This window comes from Pongo pygmaeus, chromosome 3 (genome assembly GCF_028885625.2).
Source record: "Pongo pygmaeus isolate AG05252 chromosome 3, NHGRI_mPonPyg2-v2.0_pri, whole genome shotgun sequence".
Taxonomy (NCBI): Eukaryota; Metazoa; Chordata; class Mammalia; order Primates; family Hominidae; genus Pongo; species Pongo pygmaeus.
Window position 1 is genome coordinate 1697350 of NC_072376.2, and position 21150 is coordinate 1718499.

At 53.9% G+C, this 21150-nt stretch overlaps 1 protein-coding gene across 8 annotated transcripts in view; it reads right to left on the bottom strand.

Annotated features, from left to right (window-relative positions):
- The window catches only part of FAM53A (family with sequence similarity 53 member A), a 43981-nt gene extending 24847 nt beyond the window's left edge, over positions 1 to 19134 (bottom strand). The window contains exons 1-3 of one of the 8 annotated variants that reach the window (XM_063663468.1): positions 17613 to 17710; positions 4091 to 4244; positions 2758 to 2998 (exon numbers count right to left, since the gene is read on the bottom strand). In XM_063663468.1, coding sequence (XP_063519538.1) covers positions 2758 to 2832 — 75 coding nt within the window. In that variant the 5' untranslated portion in view covers positions 2833 to 2998; positions 4091 to 4244; positions 17613 to 17710. Of the gene's footprint in view, positions 1 to 2757; positions 3005 to 4090; positions 4245 to 9945; positions 11279 to 16642; positions 17746 to 18748 lie in introns of those variants that run through there. The other 7 variants (XM_063663467.1, XM_054486784.2, XM_054486782.2 and 4 more) reach the window with 7 other exon arrangements.
- Positions 19135 to 21150: the final 2016 nt, after the last annotated feature.

Genomic DNA, 21150 nt, shown 5'->3' on the forward strand with positions numbered 1-21150 from the left:
AGTCATTGGGAAAAACCATCTTCAACAGCAGCAGACTCAACAGTGGCCCTGGCTGGCCACTAACAGAGCCGACCGGGTCAGCAGGAGCAGGAGCAGGCTGTGATGGAACCCTCGTTACCACTCACCCTGCAAGCATCCCAGGGATCCTGTCCCAAGGCCGAGGCTAACCAAGGAACTGCCCACGCTGCCTTCTCTCTGTCAATGGACAAGTGCTCCGCAAAGAGATGAAGAATGGGAGGGAGGGAGGCGGCAGGGGCTGAAGAGCTACCTACTGGGTACTGTGCTCACAACCCGAGTGCAATATAGCCAAGTGACAAACCTGCACCTGCACCCCCTGTATCTAAAATAAAAAACTGCACCTGCACCCCCATATCTAAAATAAAAACCTGCACCTGCACCCCCTGTATCTAAAATAAAACCTGCACCTGCACCTGCATCCCCTGTATCTAAAACCTGCACCTGCACCCCCATATCTAAAATAAAACCTGCACCTGCACCCCCTGTATCTAAAATAAAAGCTGAAAAAAAAAGAGGTGAAGAGCGGCCACCTAAAGCACAGAGGACGTAGGGGCCCGTGGGTCACCCCACACCAGGACATCTGTCCAGACACCTCCCAGGCCCGGCAGGCATGCTGCGTAGCCACCTCCCTGGAAAGCCGCCCATGCCCTGGCTGACGTCCACTTGCCAAAAATGTCCTCAGAGGCACACAGCCATCTGATAGGCATGTGCCACTCTGTATCCTTTGGTCTTGGTTAGAGACTCCTTAAAAATGTTTTCTTCAAAAGGAAAAATGGGGCTGGGAGCGGTGGCTCACGCCTGTAATCCCAACACTTTGCGCGGCTGAGGTGGGCGGATCACTGACCAGCCTCGCCAACATGGCCAACATGGCCAACATGGCCAACATGGTGAAACCCCGTCTCTACTAAAAATACAAAATTTAGGCCGGGTGTGGTGGCTCACGCCTGTAATCTCAGGACTTTGGGAGGCTGAGGCAGGCAGATCATGAGGTCAGGAGCTCAAGACCAGCCTGACCAACATGGTGAAACCCCGTCTCTACTAAAAATACAAAAATTCGCCGGATGTGGTGGCGGGCGCCTGTAATCCCAGCTACTCAGGAGGCTGAGGCAGGAGAATTGCTTGAACCTGGGAGGTGGAGGTTGCAGTGAGCCGAGATTGTGCCATTGCACTCCAGCCTAGGCAACAGAGCAAGACTCCATCTCAAAAAAAAAAACCATACAAAATTTAGCCGGGTGTGGTGGCATGTGCCTGTAACGCTAGCTACTTGGGAGGCTGAGGCACGAGAATTGCTTGAACCCGGGAGGTGGATGTTGCAGTGAGCTGAGATGGTGCCGCTACACTCCAGTGTGGATGACAAAGCAAGACTCTGTCTCCAGAAAAAAAAAGAAAAAAGAAAAAATGAGAACTGGCCATGGTGTCTGGAAAGAACATGGCTCTGCAGCCAGCGAGGCATTGAGACATCAGGCAAGCACTGCCTTCCCCGCCTCGGCCACCTCTACCTGTGGGCTGACAGCCGAAAACGTACTAACTACAGGACACAGCCAGCACTGCCACGGTCACCTCAGTCACAGTGGCCCTGAGCACCAGGCCCCACAAGCAGTGCTTGCAAAGGTTCAGGCCACATACCACCTCCCACAGCCCAACACCCACACTCGCCAGCTCTCGGGAAGAGAGGCTTCAGCTTGGACCCTGAGACTGGAACCCCCTGCGGTGAAGATGGGTCACACGTGCCCAGTCTAAAGGCCCGAGACCCACAGCTTTCCCTTCACCCTCTCATTTCCGTAACATGCAAGGGGCTACAAATGCAGCGTGCCCACGCCTCCAGAGCCACAGCCAAGCCAGGCCCAGGACAGGCAGGTGCTCCAAGCACCCCTGCTGGCTCTGAGGGCCTGGAAAGACCCTCCAGGCTAGACATCAGCCACCTCCTTCCGGATCTGCCATCTAACTAGGGCGGGGGGGTCCTGAAGGTGGCACATCCAAAGTTCACTTCACCATGACTGTAGGAAAATCAAGCTGCCTACAGGAAGCTAACGTGGTGATCAAATCCAAGACAGAGGCTCCCCTGGGAGGCATGGCTAGGAGGGGAGGAACAGGGAACCTGGCGGGGCGCATGCTGCTGCTTGATTGGATGGTAACAGGCACACCTGCGCTTGGGGCTCCAGCTTCCGTGTGTAAGTCAGCCTTTCAGTAAAACTCTATTCTTTTAAACAGCAAGTCAAGGCTCTTTTTTTTTTTTGAGATGGAGTCTCGCTGTGTCCCAGGCTGGAGTGCAGTGGCGCGATCTCAGCTCACTGCAAGCTCCGCCTCCCGGGTGCATGCCTTTCTCCTGCCTCAGCCTCCCGAGCAGCTGAGATTACCGGCGCCCGCCACTATGCCAGACTAATTTTTGTATTTTTAGTAGAGACGGGGTTCACCATGTTGGCCAGGCTGGTTATGAACTCCTGACCTCAAGTAATCTGACCACCTCGGCCTCCCAAAGTGCTGGGATTATAGGCATGAGCCACCGCACCCAGCTGGCATTTTTAATGTCTATTTTTTTAAAATGATGCTGAAAATCCGCTGTGATTACACTGATGGGCTCTGGGGCCCACATGTGCACCAGACACCCCCATCCCTGGCCCGGCAGTGCCCCCCAAGCCCCTGAGAACTTAGCCCTCACCTCCACCTCCCAGTGTAGCCATTCCCCTGTGACAGCACGGGGGAGGGGCACCCAGCCTGGTGCCACCCGCAGCTGCTTACCGGGCCAGCCTCGGCCTTGCAGGTGAGGTCATCCAGGCTCTGGCTCTGCAGCTTCTCAGTGATGAGTGTGACCATGGTCGGGGCCCCGTGTCCTCCGTCCACACCAACAGGCACTGGAGTCCTGTAACATCAGACTTGCGAAGGCCCCGGCATTGCTGGGTCTGAGCCAAATCTCAAGGTCATGTCTCCACTTTCTTTACAGATGAGCAGTCCATGCCCACGGGCTCTTCAGGATTTGTGCCTGTTTCTCAGAAGAGAGAAATCATCATGTGATTATACGCAAAACCATTCTGTTGATGTTTCGTTACATGCTGAGTCCCCTCTGTATAAAGTATTTCTGATATCCCGCCTCACAAACACCCTCCCATTTTCAAAACTACCACTCAAGTTCTCTTCTGGAGAATCTAATCACGGTGGTCTTCTGGCTAAAGGCAAAGGCACACATTAGACCCACCCCCCTGGAAGCCTCAACTGAAAGAAGATAGGCCACCCCAGGCCTCTGCTCCAAAAAAGAGGAAACAGGATGGGAGATGATGGCAAGGACATTCTAGAAGCTGGGAAGCTGCTGGAAAGCCAGTATCAAGCCAGAACACAGAAACTCTGACTATCCACCCACTTCTGCTCCAAGTGGCCAAACACCCCTCCCGCTCCCACGCCAGCCAGCTGGGCAAGCGCTCCACACTGAAGCTGGGGCACAGGAAGCCTGCCAAGGTCTGCACCTGGCTTGCCTACAGCAAGGGGCCGGCGGAGGAAGGGCGAGGGCTCAGGGGGTCTTTCAGGCCCTGAGCTCTCCAGCCCCAGGAGTGGGCAGATCCGTCTGTACTGCAGGCAGAGACTGCGGGGCTGCCCCGGGGCTGCTCCCAACAGACACCAACCAGCCGAGGTGCCCAGCAAGGTGGCCCTGGGCCCAGCGTGTCCCCAACCTGCCCCAGCTTTGACCCTTCTCAGGGTCCCACTGTTGGGTGTGAGCAGCTGCCAAGGCCACCTAGTTCAGACTCAACAGAGGCCAAAACAGACAAGGGGCAAACAAGCAAAACCAGCAATTTGGAGAAGAGCGCTAGGTGGGAGGGCAAGGCCTTCCTCAGCAGCAGCCCTCTGCCCTTGGAGTGATACGGCAACTCCATGAAGACCAGGACACCCTTAAAAAGGAACTTCCAGAGAAAAAGAAGAGTGCCTGGGAATTAAGACAGCAGTGACGGAACCTCCACACAACCTCCAGGGTGCGCGTCCTCAGCTGCCGCCCGGCTCCAGCTTCCGGCCAGTCTTCTGGGGCCCACAGACTGCTCCTACGCAAGGATTAAGGGCGGACAGGATGCCAAAGCCCAGGCCTCACCTCCATCAATGAAGGCAACCCGTAGGCAGCACCGCTCACGAGCGTCTTCCCCAAAAGCCTGGCATGTGGGAGCCACGTGAACCGCCCCATCAGAAGGACCGCCCGGCCACTCGGGCCACGCTAGGAAGGCAGGCGGCATCCAAGTTCACGACACCTGCCAGTAAAGTAAAAGGGCAAAGGAGACTCACACGCACCTTTCTGCCAACGCTGGAAAGGTTTCAACACGGTTCAATACCTGCGTTCCACGCTTAAAATGTACACACACAACCGCTCTCGACAGAAACCAACAGGCACTTCCCCTAGAGCCCAAAAGCCAGCATCTTCCTGAACGAGGCCCAGGGCAAACGCGCTACCACCAACACAGCAGCTACGCATACAGTGGGCCACCCAGCCTGGCTCGGAGCCTTCCTGTCACCAGGCACAGCCCCGCTGCTGCCAGGTCCAGGGGACTGGGCAGACCAAACCCAGGCAGGGTCTGTGCACAGGTCCTGACAGGTGCCACCCACCCATGGGGCTGCTCCAGGCCAGGGGACACACCACATCAGCTAAAGGCTGTGCCCGCTTGGCTCAATGGATCTGAAATCGCGTGCTCAGCGCTGACCACTCCCACCACCCTCGGCAGCCACCACTGTCATCTCCAGCCCACAGCCAAGAACCCCAGACTCTAAGAGGGGTGTCGTGTGCTGGGCCAGGTTCAGCCAGGCCCACTGTGATGCTTCAGAAGGAGGTCTCTCCACAGCAGTGGCTCCATTCAAATTGTCTCAAACTAAGGAGCACAAATCAGAGCCAGCCACACTGCACACCCAATGCTGGTCGATGTCAGCTGGGGAAAAGCCACCAGTAACTGGGGTGCCAGCTCACAGCCACAGCCCAGACTCACCTCTGTTCCAGCGTCAGAGCCCCCAGCTCACAGCCACAGCCACAGCCCGGACTCACCTCTGTCCCAGCGTCAGAGCCCCCATCTCACAGCCATGGCCCGGACTCACCTCTGTCCCAGCGTCAGAGCCCCCATCTCACAGCCATGGCCCGGACTCACCTCTGTCCCAGCGTCAGAGCCCCCAGCTCACAGCCACAGCCCGGACTCACCTCTGTCCCACCCTCAGAACCCCCAGCTCACAGCCACAGCCACAGCCCGGACTCACCTCTGTCCCAGCGTCAGAGCCCCCATCTCACAGCCATGGCCCGGACTCACCTCTGTCCCAGCGTCAGAGCCCCCATCTCACAGCCATGGCCCGGACTCACCTCTGTCCCAGCGTCAGAGCCCCCAGCTCACAGCCACAGCCCGGACTCACCTCTGTCCCACCCTCAGAACCCCCAGCTCACAGCCACGGCCCGGACTCACCTCTGTCCCAGCCTCAGAGCCCTCACAGGACGGGGCTCTATGGCTGACAAGCCAGCCTCCCTCCCTAATCCCACCAACCACTCCTGCAAGGCGAGGGGCCAGCTCCCTTCACACCACACACCACGAGGGGCTACACACCCACCTTCCGAACCCTCCTGATTGCACAACGCACACACGCAACCCTATAAAGGCAACAGCAGCCACACTATAACTTGAAAAAATAATAACTAGGATTTTATTTTAAAAATAGGCCTCACAGTCTGTGTAGAAACAGCTGATTTCAGGGCTGGGGCAGGGAAAAGAGCTGGAGCCTGTTGAGGTGCAGGAAGTGAGGATGGCTCCCCAGCAGCCTGCCTGTGACACAGAGCAAAGCAAGCGGCAGTGAACACAGGCAACCAGGAACCCACGAACATAGGAACCCAGGAACCCATGAACCCAGATACCCAGGAACCCATGAACCTTGGAACCCAGGAACCTACGGACCCACAGACCCAGAACCCACGAACCTAGGAATCCACAAACCCAGGAACCCACAGACCCACAGACTGAGGAACCCACGAACCCAGAAACCCACAGACCCAGGAACCCACGGACCCACAGACCCAGGAACCCACATATCCAGGAACCCAGGAACCCACGGACTCAGGAACCCATGAACCCACGAACCCACGAACCCACGAACCCATGAGCCCACAGATCCAGGAACCCAGGAATCTGCGGACCCAGGAACCCACAAACCCAGGAACTTACGAACCCAGGAACCCACAGACCCAGGGACCCAGGCACCCAAGAACCCAGGAACCCACGGACTCAGAAACCCACAGACCCAGGAACCCAAGAACCCATGAACCCATGGACCCATGGACCCAGGAACCAGGAACCCACGGATCCAGGAACCCATGAACCCAGGAACCCACAGATCCAAGAACCCAGGGACCCAGAGACCCATGGACTCAGGGACCCAGGAACCCTGGGACCCACAAACCCAAAGACCCAGGAACCCAGGAACCCACAGACCCACAAACCGAGGAACCAGGTACCCACAGACCCAGGAACCCATGGACCCATGGACCGAGGAACCAGGAACCCACAGATCCAGGAACCCATGAACCCAGGAACCTACAGATCCAGGAACCACGGGACCCACGGACCCAGGAACCCAGGAACCCACAAACCCAAGAACCCAGGAATCAGGAACCCAGGAACCCACAGATCCAGGTGAGGTGGGGGTGGCGGGAAAGCGCCTCCTCACGGGGTGGTGCGGAGCCACTAGTGAGTGCAGAGAGAATGAGGGAAATGCTTTAAAGTCACCACCTGACCAACATCCCTACACAACAGTCTCAGGCAAGATGCATCCATGATGCTGGACCCGCAGAGAACGTATGGCGAGAAACAGAGCTCACAGCCTCAAAGTGATGCCCAAAACATGCTCGGCAGCCACCAAGGAAAAACAGTAACAGCAGGGATGCCTGGCAGGCACCTGAACCCAGGGATCAATGTGAACACCCCGAGAGCCTCCTGCGAGGCGCCCAGGACACAAACACAGGAACCTCAATTTCCTTTTTTTTTTTTTTTTTTTTGGAGACAGAGTCTTTCTCCATCACCCAGGCTGGAGTGCAGTGGTGCGATCTCGGCTAACTGCAACCTCCGCCTCCCGGGTTCAAGCGATTCTCCTGCCTCAGTCTCCCAAGTAGCCGGGATTACAGGCACACACCACCACACCCAGCTAATTTTTGTATTTGTAGTAGAGACAGGGTTTCACCATGTTGGCCAGGCTGGTCTCAAACTCCTGACCTCCGGTGATCTGCCCACCTCAGCCTCCCACAGTGCTGGGATTACAGGCATGTATCACCACCACGCCTGGCCTGGAACCTGATTATTTAATTCTGAAGAAATGTCAGACAATCTCAAAACAGGCCAACTCTACAAAATGACCAGGCAGAGATCTTCAGAAGCATGGAGTCAGGAAAGAGCTCAGCGAGGCGCTGCCCAGACTGGAGGGGGTCCCAATGCAGCACGTGACCCTGGGTCAGAAAAATGGCAGGGAGGACATGTCCCAAATCTGCCTGAGCACCGTCAGATGCCAGCACCATGCCACACTGATGCCGCACTCCTGGCTGTGACTACTGCCTGTGGTCACGTGAGATGTGAACGCCTGGAGGGTCTGCACGCCCTCGACAGAGAAATGATGACATGTGTGTGCAAGAGTCACACTCTCATAACTCACAGACTTTAAAACATCAGACAGGCTGGGCACGGTGGCTCATGCCTGTAATCCCAGCACCTTGGAGGCCGAGGGGGTGGATCAGGAGGTCAGGAGATCGAGACCATCCTGGGCCAACATGGTGAAACCCCGTCTCTATTAAAAATATAAAAATTAGCTGGGTGTGGTGGCACGTGCCTGTGGTCCCAGCTACTTGGGAGGCTGAGGCAGGAGAATTGCTTGAACCCAGGAGGTGGAGGTTGCAGTGAGCCGAGATCATGCCACTGCAGTCCAGCCTGGGCAACAGAGTGAGACTGTCTTAAAAAAAAAAAAAAAAAATTACAATAGCATCTGTGAAGACCCTATTTCTAAATAAAGTCACATTTGCAAGTATTAGGGGTGCAGACTTGAACATAACCTCCTGGGGGATGCGATTCCACACACACAATGCCAGGCCCGTCTCCTCTTACAAGAAACTGAGCCATGAGGATGCAGCACCAGTCACGAGGCGTGATGGACAGCAAGTCCCTCCCCCTTGGTGGTTGTCAGAGGCCAGTCTCCAGTCTGCATGAGGGAAGTCTGAGGAAGGAGCAGTTCAGGACCAGAGGAAGCCGCTGCCGGAGCTGGGAAAGCCCAGAGATACAGAAACAGTGACGGATGGTGGCAGTGAGAAGGATGCCACAGGACCCTACCATGGCAGGACAGCCTTTTCGAGGGGTGATCAGAGAGGCCCCTCTAAGGCAGTGACATTGAAGCCAGGATGGAAAGCTAAACAAGAGGGTCCCGGAAAAGGAGACAAAGGCCAGGACAAGTGGGAAGAGACCTCTCGGTTCGAGGTAGAGGCAGAAGAGACGTGGGAAGTGAGAGAAACCTGGCTCCCGCTGCCAGAACTCACTGTCCCTGCCACCAACAGGTGAGGAGTGGGACCCAGCAAGAACAAAGAGGACACACCACCTGAGCTCCGGGAAGCACAGCTGGCATCAGGCATTCCCTCGCCCCTACTCCAGGACCTCTCAGCACCAGCCCCTCCGAACAGGAAGCAGTCCCTCCCAAGCCCACGAGCACTGCCCTGAGCCCGGGCAATGCCTTCTCCCCACATTTAAGTAGGCTCACTTCAGATGACGGCTACAACGAACTCACTTCCACTTTTCCAGCATTAAGTCGCCATTCTCGCTCCCAAAGGCTCCTTTTAACTGCACCGTAACTCCCTTCCTTGTAACTGCACTGGTGACTTAGCCGACAACCCCAGGAGCTTTCCCTGCCTCTCTTTCCATGTCTGCACCCAGCTCAAGCCTAATCCTCAAGGTCTGGAGGACCGCAGCAGCCTACACTCATTCCCATCCACTGGGCAACCCTTGGCCCGACCTCAACGGAAAGCAGATCACGGTGCTTTGGCCCCCAGAAAGAGCCTCCTCAGCCCTTAGGACAGAGGCCAAAATCCTCACCCTGGTCCCCCAACTCCCCCATCTTCTCCCCTCACTCCCCAGGATCTGGCCACACCAGTGCCCTGCAGACCCCTAGGAGGGTCAAACCCAGAGCTGGAGCTCCATGGGGGCAGCAGGGATGAGCCCCCACCACAGGCAGTGCCTCAGCTCAGATGGCCGCCTCACAGGACAGCAGCAAAATGCCCTCGGCTGGCGGCTCTGGCCACTCTCATTCTCCAGGACTCCATTCTCCAAAAAGGCACCAAGCAGTTTCGACTTTTCTGTGTTTTAATTTAACTCGATCCACATGGAGTCAGATACAGCATTTGTAGAGCCATGAATTAGTTTCCTATAACCAAGTATCACAAAGTGGTGGCTTAGGATAGAAATAAACTGGCCAGCTGTCCTTGGAGGCTGGGAGTCCAAGACCAAGATGCCAGTGGGGCCATGCCCCTCTGAAGGCTCTGGGGAGGGATGTGCTCAGACCTCCCTCCCGGCTCTGGCGTCACTCCACTCTTCCCACCACATTCTCCCTGTGTGTGCCTGTATCCAAGTCTCCCCATTTTATAAGGACATTAGTCATTTTGGGGCAGGACCCACCATGCTCCAGTGTGACCCCATCTTAACTAATTACATCTGCAACAACCCTATTTCCAAGTAAGTGCACATTCTAAAGTACTGGGGGGGTCAGGACTTCAACATGTGACTTTTGGGGGCAGACCTCATTCAACCCATAAACAAGTTGTATTTTATTTCACCACGGCAACACACACAGGGTGCTGGCTTATAAACCAATACTGAGCTACTCCCGAACGTGCAGAGGCCTCACCCCTGCCACTCCACAGTGAGCACTTCTATCCCTTCAGCCCTGTCCTCCGGTACTTACTACACCCATGCACACAGCCTGCGGACACTGCTGCTCCTGGACTGTGCCCCAGCGCGCCCCTCTGAGCATCACCTGCTGGCTTGAAGGCACGTCAGAGTGTATCTCTTTGCCAACACAGCCCCACCCCCCACCTCCCAATACGGCTGTGTGAACATTTTGTCAAGTCATCGCTGACATTATCACGTCACTATAGTGTTTCCAGTTAGGCCACACAGTGGGGTCTGTTCTCCAAAGTTCACAATTTCTTCCTTTTTACAAGTACAAAGTTTCTGCCTAGTATAAACTCTTGCCCCAAATTCCCCAGCAGATTTATAAACCTCCTAGGAATGAGCCTTTTGGTCAAAGATGTCAGGACACCTTCAGCCCTTTTGCTCCCAGAGTCCCACCTTGTGCTCAGGACTGGCGGGGCTGTGCTCTAGCCCACTCGGGGCACCCCTCACCCTCATCTTGCAGCTTCCTGAGAAGGGGGGCACGTGAAGACCACATCTCTTCTCTCCTCCACTTCTGTAAGAAGCCCACTCCCAGGATGCCTGCTCAGCTTTCAGGGTCTTCTCTCGCCCCAACTTTAGAAAATGCTCAAGGAGCCTCAAGCAAAGTCTTCCTTGGTCCAGAGATCACGTCCTTCCAGCCCGGCTCATGGCGCACTCTGCACTCCACCCTGGTCTGCATCTCTGTCTGTTCCTGGACTCCGTGTCCCACGCTTGCTGCTGTTGCCGCCTGTTCCTGGACTCCGTGTCCCACGCTTGCTGCTGGACTCTGTGTCCCACGCTTGCTGCTGTTGCCGCTGTTCTAGGATCTGTCCTCCGTTCCTCCAACCCTTCCAATGACGTGTGTATGCTTCACCCCCACGGGCTCCCTCCTCTTCTCCAAATGCCCATGTCGGGACCTGTCTTCACGCTTATCTCTAAGCCTACATATACAGGGCTGCTTTTCATGGGGGGTTTTAAATTACTTTTTCTGGTCCCTGCGCTCTGTATCTCAGCTCCCTTGGTCTTCTCTGCTTTTCCTGGCTTCTGCTTTCATGCTGGAGGTTTCCTCTGATGTTGCTCATTCTAGCTCTCCATTCACACACAGAGGGAAGAGCTGTCAACACGCTGCCTCACTGCAGAGGGATGCAGTGGCCGTGTCCTCCCTTCAGATGGCAAGAGAACTCACCCTGAGACCAGCCTGGCCAACATGGTGAAACCCCATCTCTACTAAAAATACAAAAATTAGCTGAGCGTGGTAGCAAGCGCCTATAATCCCAGCTACTCAGGAGGCTGAAGCAGGAGGATTACTTGAATCTGGGAGGCGGAGGTCACGGTGAGCTGAGACTGCACCACTGCGCCCCAGCCTGGGTGACAGAGTGAGACTCCATCTCAAAAAATAAATAAATAAAGTTTATACAGAGAGGCAAAAAACCCAGAATAGCCCACATATTAAAGGAGAAGAACAAAGTTGGAGGACTGACACTATCCAACTCTAAGACTTCTTATAAAGTTGCTGTAATCAAGACAGTGTGTGGCCAGGCACAGTGGCTCACACCTGTAATCCCTGTACTTTGGAAGGCTGAGGGAAGAGGATTGCTTGGGCCCAGGAGTTCAAGACCAGCCTGGGCAACATAGCGAGACTCTATCTCTACATAAAATTTTAAAATTACCTGCATGCCTATAATCCTAGCTACTTAGAAGGCAGAGGTGGGAGGACTGCTTCAGCCCGAGAGGTGGAGGATGCAGTGATCCATGATTGCACTGCTGCACTCCGACCTGGGTGACACAACAAGACCCTGTCTCAAAAAAAAAAAAAAAAAAAACAGTGTGGGGCAGGCAAAAGAATAGGCAATTGGATCAATGGAACAGGCAGAACAGAGAGCCCAGATATAGAACCACATAGTCACTGATCTTTGACAAAGGAGCAATGGCAATACAATAGAGAACAGACAGTCCTTTCAACAAGTGCTGCTGAAAAACTAGACATCCACCAGAAAAAAAGACATGAGGCCGGATGCAGTGGCCCACGCCTGTAATCCCAGCACTTTGGAAGCCCGAGATGGGTGGATCACTTGAGGTCAAGAGTTCAAGACCAGCCTGGCCAACATAGTTAAACCCCACCTCTACTAAAACTATAAAAATTAGCCAGGGGTGGTGGCGCACACCTGTAATCCCAGCTACTCGGGAGGCTGAGGCAGGAGAATCACTTGAACCCGGGAGGCAAAGGATGCAGTGAGCTGAGATCACACCACTGTACTACAGCCTGGGCAACAGAGCAAGGCTCCATCTCAAAAAAAAAAAAAAAAAACACATGGATTGTATGGACACCCTTCATGAAAAGTAACTCAAAATGGATCACAGACCTAAAGTAAAAGGCAAAACTATAAAAATCCTAGTAGATAGATAACACAGGAGAAAAATATAGATGACTTTGGGTTTGGCGATGACTTTTGAGATACAACACTGAAGGCACGATCCATCAAAGAAAGAATTGTTAATGAAGAATTTAACTTCATTAAAATTAATATCTGCTCTGCAAAAGACACTGTCAAGAGAATAAAAATCAGTTCCAGACTGAAAGAAAATATTTGCAAAAGACTTATTTGACAAAGAACCATTATCCAAAATATAAAAAGATATTTTAAAATTCAACAATAAGAAAACAACCCCAGCCTGGCCAACATGGTGAAACCCCATCTCTACCAAAAAAACTACAAAAATTAGCCAGGCGTGCTGGAACACACCTGTAATCCCACCTACTCGGGAGGTCGAAGTAGAAGAATCACTTCAACCCAGGAGCTGAGGTTCCAGTAAGCCGAGATCACACCACTGCACTCCAGCCTAGGTGACAGAGTGAGACCATGCCTCCAAAAAAAAAAAAAGCCAGCTGCAGTGGTTCATGCCTGTAATCCCACTTTGGGAGGCCAAGGCAGGTGGACCAACTGAGGTCAGGAGTTCGAGACCAGCCTGGCCAATGTGGTGAAACCCCATCTCTACTAAAACTACAAAAATTAGCCTGGCATGGTGGAGTGCGCCTGTAATCCCAGCTACTCGGGAGGCTGAGGCAGGAGAATCCCTTGAACCCAGGAGGCGGAGGTTGCAGTGAGCCGAGATAGCACCACTGCACTCCAGGCTAGGCAACAAGAGGGAAACTCCATTTCAAAAAAAAAAAGAACCCAACCCAACTAAAGAAAAAAAAATGGGGCAAAGACTTTAACAGACACCTCACCAACTAGGGCCGGGTATGGTGCTCACGCCTGTAATCCCAGCACTTTGGGAGACCGAGGTGGGTGGATCACCTGAGATCAGGAGTTCGAGACCAGCCTGGCCAACATAGTGAAACCCCGTCTCTACTAAAAATACAAAATTTAGCCGGGAATGATGGCAGGCGCCTGTGAGCGCAGCTACTCGGGAGGATGAGGCGGCAGTTGCAATGAGCCAAGATCGCACCATTGCACTCCAGCCTGGGCGACAGGTCAAGACTCTCTCTCAAAAAAAAAAAAAGTCTGGGCGCGGTAGCTCACACCTGTAATCCCAGCACTTTGGGAGGCCGAGGCAGGCAGATCACCTGAGGTCAGGAGTTCAAGACCAGCCTGGCCAACATGGAGAAACCCCGTCTCTGCTAAAAATACAAAATTAGCCAGGCGTGGTGGCACATGCCTGTAAACCCAGCTACTCGGGAGGCTGAGGCAGGAGAATCACTTGGAACCCAGGAGGCAGAGGTTTCGGTGAGCCGAGATCGCACCATTACACTCCAGCCTGGGCAACAAGAGTGAAACTCCGTCTCAAAAAAAAAAAACAAACAAACAGAAAAAAAAAAAAACCACTACACACAAGGTACCACTACACACCAATTAGAATGTCCAAAATCCAGAACACTAACAACACCCAAGTGCTGAGGAGGATATGGAGCAACTGTGTACATGATCCAGGAATCCTGCTCCTTGGTATTTACCCAAAGGAACTAAAAACTTATGTCCACACAAAACCGCACACAGATGCCCATAGCAGCTGTATCCATAAGTGCCAAAACTTGGAAACAACCAAGATTTCCTGTAGGTGAGTAGATAAAGTGTGGTACATCCAGACAATATAATATTATTTGGCACTAAAAAGAAATGAGCTATCAAACCATCAAAAAATATAGAAGATATTTAAATGCATATCACTAAGTGAAAGAAACGAGTCTGAAATGGCTATGTATTGTATGATTCCAACCATATGGCATTCTGGAAAAGGTTAACTGTGGAGACTATTTAAAAACAAACAAACAAACAAAAAAAAAAAACAGTGGCTGCCAGGGGCTAGGGGTAGAGAGAGGTGAGGCAGGGCACAGATTTTTAAGGCAGTGAAACTATTCTGCATGATACTATCATGGTTGACAAAGGTCATTACACATTTGTCCAAATCCATAGACTACAACGCCAAGAGTGAACCCTGATGTCAACTATGGACTCTGGATAATAAGCATGTGTCCATGTAGATTCATCCACTGTAGCAAATGTACCACTCTGGTGGGGGATGCTAGTCATACAGGAGGCCCTGCACATGTGAGGGCAGAAGGTATAGTGTCTAGCAACTCGATTTTTTTTTGAGATGAAGTTTCACTGTTGCTGCTCAGGCTGAAGTGCAACGGCACGACCTCAGCTCACTGCAACCTCAGCCTCCCGAGTTCAAGTGATTCTCCCGCCTCAGCCTCCCAAGTAGTTGGGATTGCAGGCGCCCGCCACCACGTCCAGCTATTTTTTGTATTTTTTAGTAGAGACAGGGTTTCGCCATGTTGGCCAAGCTGCTCTTCAACTCCTGACCTCAGGTGACCTGCCCGCCTTGTAGGGTCCAGCCCCACAAGGTCGGTGGGTTTCTCCCGGTGTCTCAGCCTCCCAAAGTGCTGGGATTACAGGTGTGAGCCACCACGCCCGGCTGAACTCGCTATTTTTAAGTGCACTGAAGCCATATTTGAAGTGTTTCTTTTGCAACCCAACAAAGGAGAAAAAACTCAAATCTTTTTTTTTTCTCTTTTGAGATGAAGCCTCAGTCTGTTGCCTAGGCTCACTGCAGCCTCCACCTCCCTGGCTGAAGCAATCCTCCCACCTCAGCCTCCCAAGTAGCCAGGACTACAGGTGCACACCACCATACCCGGCTAATTTTTTATTTTTATTTTTTGTAGAAATGGGGGTCTCACTATGTTGCCCAGGCTGGTCTCCAACTCCTGGGCTCAAGTGATCCTCCTGCCTCAGCCTTCCAAAATGCTGGGGTTACAGGTGTGAGCCACCAAGCCTGGCCAAGAAATTCAAATCGTAAAATGAAGATTATCATTCTAACCACTCCACTGGTGAGAAAAGGCTGCACCATATCACCACATGGAAGAAGATAAACTGTGCCAAGTAATTTCATTGTGAGGTAAAGAACACTAGGTGAGCTCTGGACAGCTGCACAAAGCCCCGGGTTCAGACACCAGTTGGGCCCACTAATTAGCCAGGCCAAGTAACTTCACCTGGACAAGTAACTTCACCTCTCCAGGCCTGGATTCCTTGGAAACTAACAATGGGAAGAAACCACGCACTTCATGAGGCTTCAAGGAATCAAATTAAACTAAATAACACGTGACAGTTCCTGAGTCCCTGACACACATTTTCAAATTATGACCACTTAATAACAAATGCTTAAAAGATTGTGAAATTCAATTTTGCTTTAGTATCATTGCAGAAAATGCCAAAAGGGTTTATATAAAATTTTTTAATTTCCCTTTTTTTTTTTTTTTTTTGAGACGGAGTCTCACTCTGTCATCAGGGTGGAGTGCAGTGGCGCCATCTTGACTCACTGCAACCTCCACCTCCTGGGTTCAAATGATTCTCCTGCCTCAGCCTCCGGAGTAGCTGGGATTACAGGCGCACACCACCACACCCAGCTAATTTTTCCATTTTTAGTAGAGACGGGGTTTCACCATGTTGGCCAGGATGGTCTCGATCTCCTGACCTCGTGATCCGCCCGCCTCGGCCTCCCAAAGTGCTGGGATTACAGGTGTGAGCCACCGCGCCCAGCCTTAATTTCCTTTTTTAAAAAAACATTTTCCCTGTTCCCAATGCACCGGTGAAAAATACCTAAGTGTTTTCTTCGTTCTTTTATCTACCAGCTAAAAATGTGTACTCTCTCAGATTAGAGCCTCTTCCTATTTCTGTTTCCTGTGCACATCATTGCATGTGAGCAACTACCTCTATAACTAGAAAGGCCTCAAATGCATGCACTAAAAAAAAAAAAAAGAAAAAATTACTTTGGCATTTTCTCTTATATACTTCAAGTAGTAAAAAAAACGTTCTGTGATCCCCACGTCCAACCTAAGTCAAGAAACATAAGGACGCATCCAAGGGGCGGAACCATTACCAAGGCCTCAGTGAGTGTGACCCTCAAAGTCGCAACACAGAACACAACAGAGGGACAAAGCTGCAGAATCAAAAGCTCTAAGTTCACGGGACAGCACGGGGAACCAACTATCAAGCCACAGAAGGGGATCAGGACTGCCAGTACCCAGCGCACAAGGAGGACTCAAGGAGGCGGGACAATGGCGCCGGACGAGGAAAAACTACAATTGTCTGAAAGAACTACCACCTAGTTTTCCTGCGCTAACTAACCCAATTTAAAGAAAAGTCACTGTTTCTAAACAATGTCAATTTCCATTTTGGGGTAATATTGAAGAGCTTTAAATAAATCAAAACCGTTTCCCAGCCTACCTTCAGGGTGCAAGGGTGCACTTTCCTTCTAGCACCCACTCTGATAAGGGACAAGCTCAGGCGACAGGAGGGTGTTTAAAGCAGCATCAATATGTTCAGGTTAAATTTCTTAAATATTGTGAAACGGAAGCACATTCTTTTCCTTTTTTGTTTCGTTTTAAGACTAGTCAAGTGCAGTAGTGAGAAGGGGGAAAGAGTGGAACAAGGAGTTCGATCTGTAACGGACTGAACAAGCAAGAGAGACAACTCACTCCCTTGGCACCAGCCACAAGCACATTCTTGAAGCCAAACTCATCCATCCGTACTGGGAGATAGATGATCACAGAAACATCAAGTGTGAGTCTGGTTTGAGTTTAAAACGAAAAGTGCTTTAGAGTTATGGAAGCTTAGCTTCAAAGAAAAGGCACCAAGGATGCCGTGCGAAAACTCACGAGGCCACTTAACACAGGCTGCGTGGGAAACAGGGGCTCCGCGACTGCGCTCAGATTAAGGGAAAAAGACACCCCTCTAGAGTCGGGCAGCAGCGGGCGGGCACCGGCGCCTTCTCCACACAGGAGAATCTCGGCGATTTACACCCTCCAGACTACGCAGAAAAAGCGGCTTCGGAATCCGCCGCAAGTCCCCTCCTCGGGTCGCCGGGGAAGTCTGGCCTCCCGCGTCTGGGTCCCCTTCGGGACGCCCCAAGGCCCCGTTTACCACGGCGACTCCCCGCCTCTCGCGCCACCGAACCACGGCGCGGGGCCACCAGGGCGGGCCTCGCCTCGCGCGGGAAAGTCGCCTCGACTGGCGGCGCAGACGGCGGGGGCTCGGGGACGTAGTCCACGCGCCCAGCTCGGAGCGCAGGGCCCCGCGCCACGACCGCCCGCGCCCTCCACGTGCCGCGGGCAAAGCTCGGAGCCAGTGCGCCGAGGCATGGGCGGCGTGGACAAGAGAGGAGGAGGCGGCGGCGCGCTCCGCCCGGGCTTGGTACCTGAGCGCCGCCGCAGAGCCGCGGAGCGAGAAGACGTGTGGCCGCCCAGACCCCGCTCGCTCAGGGCGACGCGCCTCAGCCGCGGCGGAACAAAACCGCGGCCGCCGCCCCGCCCCCTCCGGCCGCCCTCATTGGCCGCCCGCGCCCCGCCGCCGCGAGCCCGTCAGCCGCCGCCTTTTCCACGCCGGCCCTCAGCCGCGCCGCGCCGCGCCGACGGAGGGGGCGGGGCCTCCAGGCGCCCAGGCTCGCACCGCCCGCCGAGCCCGCCGAGCCCTGTGCGAGGGTCTGGCCCCGCCCCCGGGTCGACGCCCCGCCCCCTGCGCGCGTGCGTGCCGGGCACTCGGCGGCGTCCTCCAGGCCTAGAAGGCAAGACCCGTGGCGGCGGCGACCTGAGGCGGCGGGGCGGGACGCGCAGCGGGGAGGGCCCGGCCGGCGCTAGCTGTGGCTCAGGCGGTGACCCAGCCCTGGGCGTGCGGTCTCGGGGCCCGAGGCTTGCCGCCGCCGCCTTCCCGCCTGCCCGCTGTGTGGCCGTCGGCAGGTCGCTCGCCCTCTCGGGTCGCACTTCTGCACCTGCACAGTGTGAATTAGGCCCTCGCTCATGGGCGCCCAGGGCGGACCGTGCTGCAGGGCTCCTTCTGGCGATAGGCGGGGTTGGGGCCTGGTTCCGTCCGAGCACAGCAGGCCCAGGGAGACCGGACTCTTGGGGGGGTCCCTAGGGATGAGCACCCTGCAGAGAGGGTGGCGGGCAGCGGAAGGAGGCCGTGCCCCGCTCTCGGGATCTCCAGCAAACTCCCAGGAAGGGGGTCCCTGCCTCCCTCTCCAGCCTGCCGTGCTCTGATGTGCCCTGGGTGAGATGAGCCGCCTGACCCAGGGCGGGCCTCTGACGGCCAGGTGTGCTGGCCGTGGGCTGTGTGGATATTCGCCACTCTGGAGATTCCACTGAGGTAGGGCGGGATTTGTTTCAGACCAGATGATTTCTCAAAGGTGCAGGAGAAAAATGCTCCCCATCCCTGGAGAGGGGTCCCTGGGGTGGGAGGGGCCTGAGGGACCCTGCGGTCCAGTGCCTCCCCATGTGCATCCCCTGAGGGTTTGGTGGGGGTGGGGAGAAGGGGTGGTCTGACGGGAGAAAGAGCTACCTGTGTCCCTTGGCCACCGTGGGGCTCGATGGCCAGGTCCCACAGTGGACACTGAGGGCAGACAGATGCATGGAGGCCGGCTGGTTCCGGGAATAGGCTATGGGTGAGGCCACGCAGCACCCCTGGGGCTGGATGTTGGGAGAGGCATCGGGGCTCCCAGGGGTCAGGCTGGGGCCTCCAACAGTTCTGGGCCTGGTAAGGCTGGTCCTGTGCAGGCTGCGAAGCCAGGCCAGCTGACGCCAGGACGGGCTGGAGTCAGCCTCACGTGTCTGGAAGAGTGGGAGTCCCAGCGGGGCTGGGGAGGGGAGAAGGGCTGGAGCAGGTGTCCAGGCCATTCTCTTCGATGGGGTCCGGTAATCCCCCACCTGCAACAGTCAGGCTGTGCTGGCCAGGTTACCCAAGGACAAGTGTCTTTGTGACGTGGACCAGAGCAGAAAGTGGCCAGAACAGGATGAGGGCACCTGTGCCCTGGGCGAGGCTCTGCCCATGGCAGCCCCTCCTGAGTTGGGTTTCCATCCTGGCCCCTGTGGACCAGAGACAACCACCTCAAATCACAAAGGTCAGAGCTGTGTGACTGATTAAGTTATATCTACCCACCCCTCTCAGCCATTACTTGGATAATTATTAAGGGCTTTTAGTGGATTAAGAAATAGAGTCGGCAGGATGCGGTGGCTCATGCCTGTAATCCTAGCACTTTGGGAGGCCGAGGCGGGTGGATCACCTGAGGTAAGGAGTTCAAGACCAGCCTGGCCAACATGGTGAAACCTGGTCTCTACTAAAAATACAGAAATTAGCCGGGCGTGCTGGCGGGCGCCTATAATCCCAGCCACTTGGGAGGCTGAGACAGGAGAATCGCTTGAACCTGGGGAGCGCGGAGGTTGCAGTGAGCCGAAATCACATCACTCCAGCCTGGGGGAAAGAGCGAAACTCCGTCTCAAAAAAAAAAAAAAAATAGAGTCTGTGCCCCTTTAAAGTAATGTCCCATTTGCCTTGATGATCTCCAGTAAAACCGAAAAGCATTTCAAAGCCCTCCTACAGGGCAGATTACAGGGACACACTTGCTGGCTAGAGATGGTTGCTGGGTCTCAGAGCTCAGACCCCTCCCTCATGTGGGAGGAGTCAGATCAGGGCCCTGTTTCAGGCTGCTGTGGGGCAGTTGGCCTGCCTTGGCTGAGGGCCCGTCATCACAGTGCTGTGTATCTAGCCCTTGCTGTGGACTAGCCCACGGGAAGGTGTTGGAATCCTCCCCATTTTACAGATAAGGAAGCTGAGCCTCAGAGCAAAGGAATTTGTCCCACCATAGTGACAGTCTGTGGCTTTGCCAACACCCACTCTCCTGATGGCCCTCTGAGAATGCCACCTGCTCCCATACAGGAGAAGCCACCTTGTCTCAGGTCCATGGTGGTCTGGCGTTGATGAAGCCCTGAAGGGAAGGGCGGGGCTGGCCTGGTGCCCACACCTTTCTGATGCTGCACGGCTGTTCTGGGCAGGTTCCCCAGAGCCACTGGGATGGGGCTGGCTTGGGTAGCAGGGACCCTAGGATGGGCCTGACCAAGTCTCCCTTGCCTGACTCTGGGACTGAAGAAACACTATCACAAAAGGTCACATGCTGGATGATTCCATTTACATGCAATGTCCAGAATAGGCAAATAACAAGTAGATTAGCGGGTCTGGGGGGAATGGGGAACAACTGCCTACTGGGTACCGGGTCTCCTTTTGAGGTGATGAAAATGTTTTGAAACTAGATAGAGGGAGTGGCCACACAACATCATGAATGTATTAATGCCACTAAGTTGTATGCTTTAAGTGGTTTATTTTATATGAATTTCACCTCCGTAAGAACTAACAAGGCCAGGCGCGGTGGCTCACACCTGTAATCCCAGCACTTTGGGAGACCGAGGCAGATGGATCATGAGGTCAGGAGTTCGAGACCAGCCTGGCCGAGATGGTGAAACCCCATCTCTACTAAAAATACAATAATTAGCCGGACACGGTGGCGGGCGCCTGTAATCCCAGCTACTCCAGAGGCTGAGGCAAGAGAATCGCTTGAACCCAGGAGGCAGAGGTTGCAGTGAGCCGAGATGGTGCCACTGCACTCTAGCCTGGGTGACAGAGCAAGATTCCATCTCAAAAAAAGAAAAAAAAAAAGAAAAAACTAACTAACAAAAGGATCTGGAACTAACAAAAAGGATCTGGAAGCCATGTTGGCAAAAATTTGACAAAACTGGTTATGTGTGCAGAGGCTTTATGTTATTTTCCATACTCTTCTGTACACCTCATGTATCTTTCACAATTTAAAAAAAGTAAAGGCAAGGTGGCTTACCCCTATATCCTTATAGATTTTTAATCTACTTGTTCTATCAATTACTGAGGGAGCAGTGTTGAAATCTCCGAATATAATT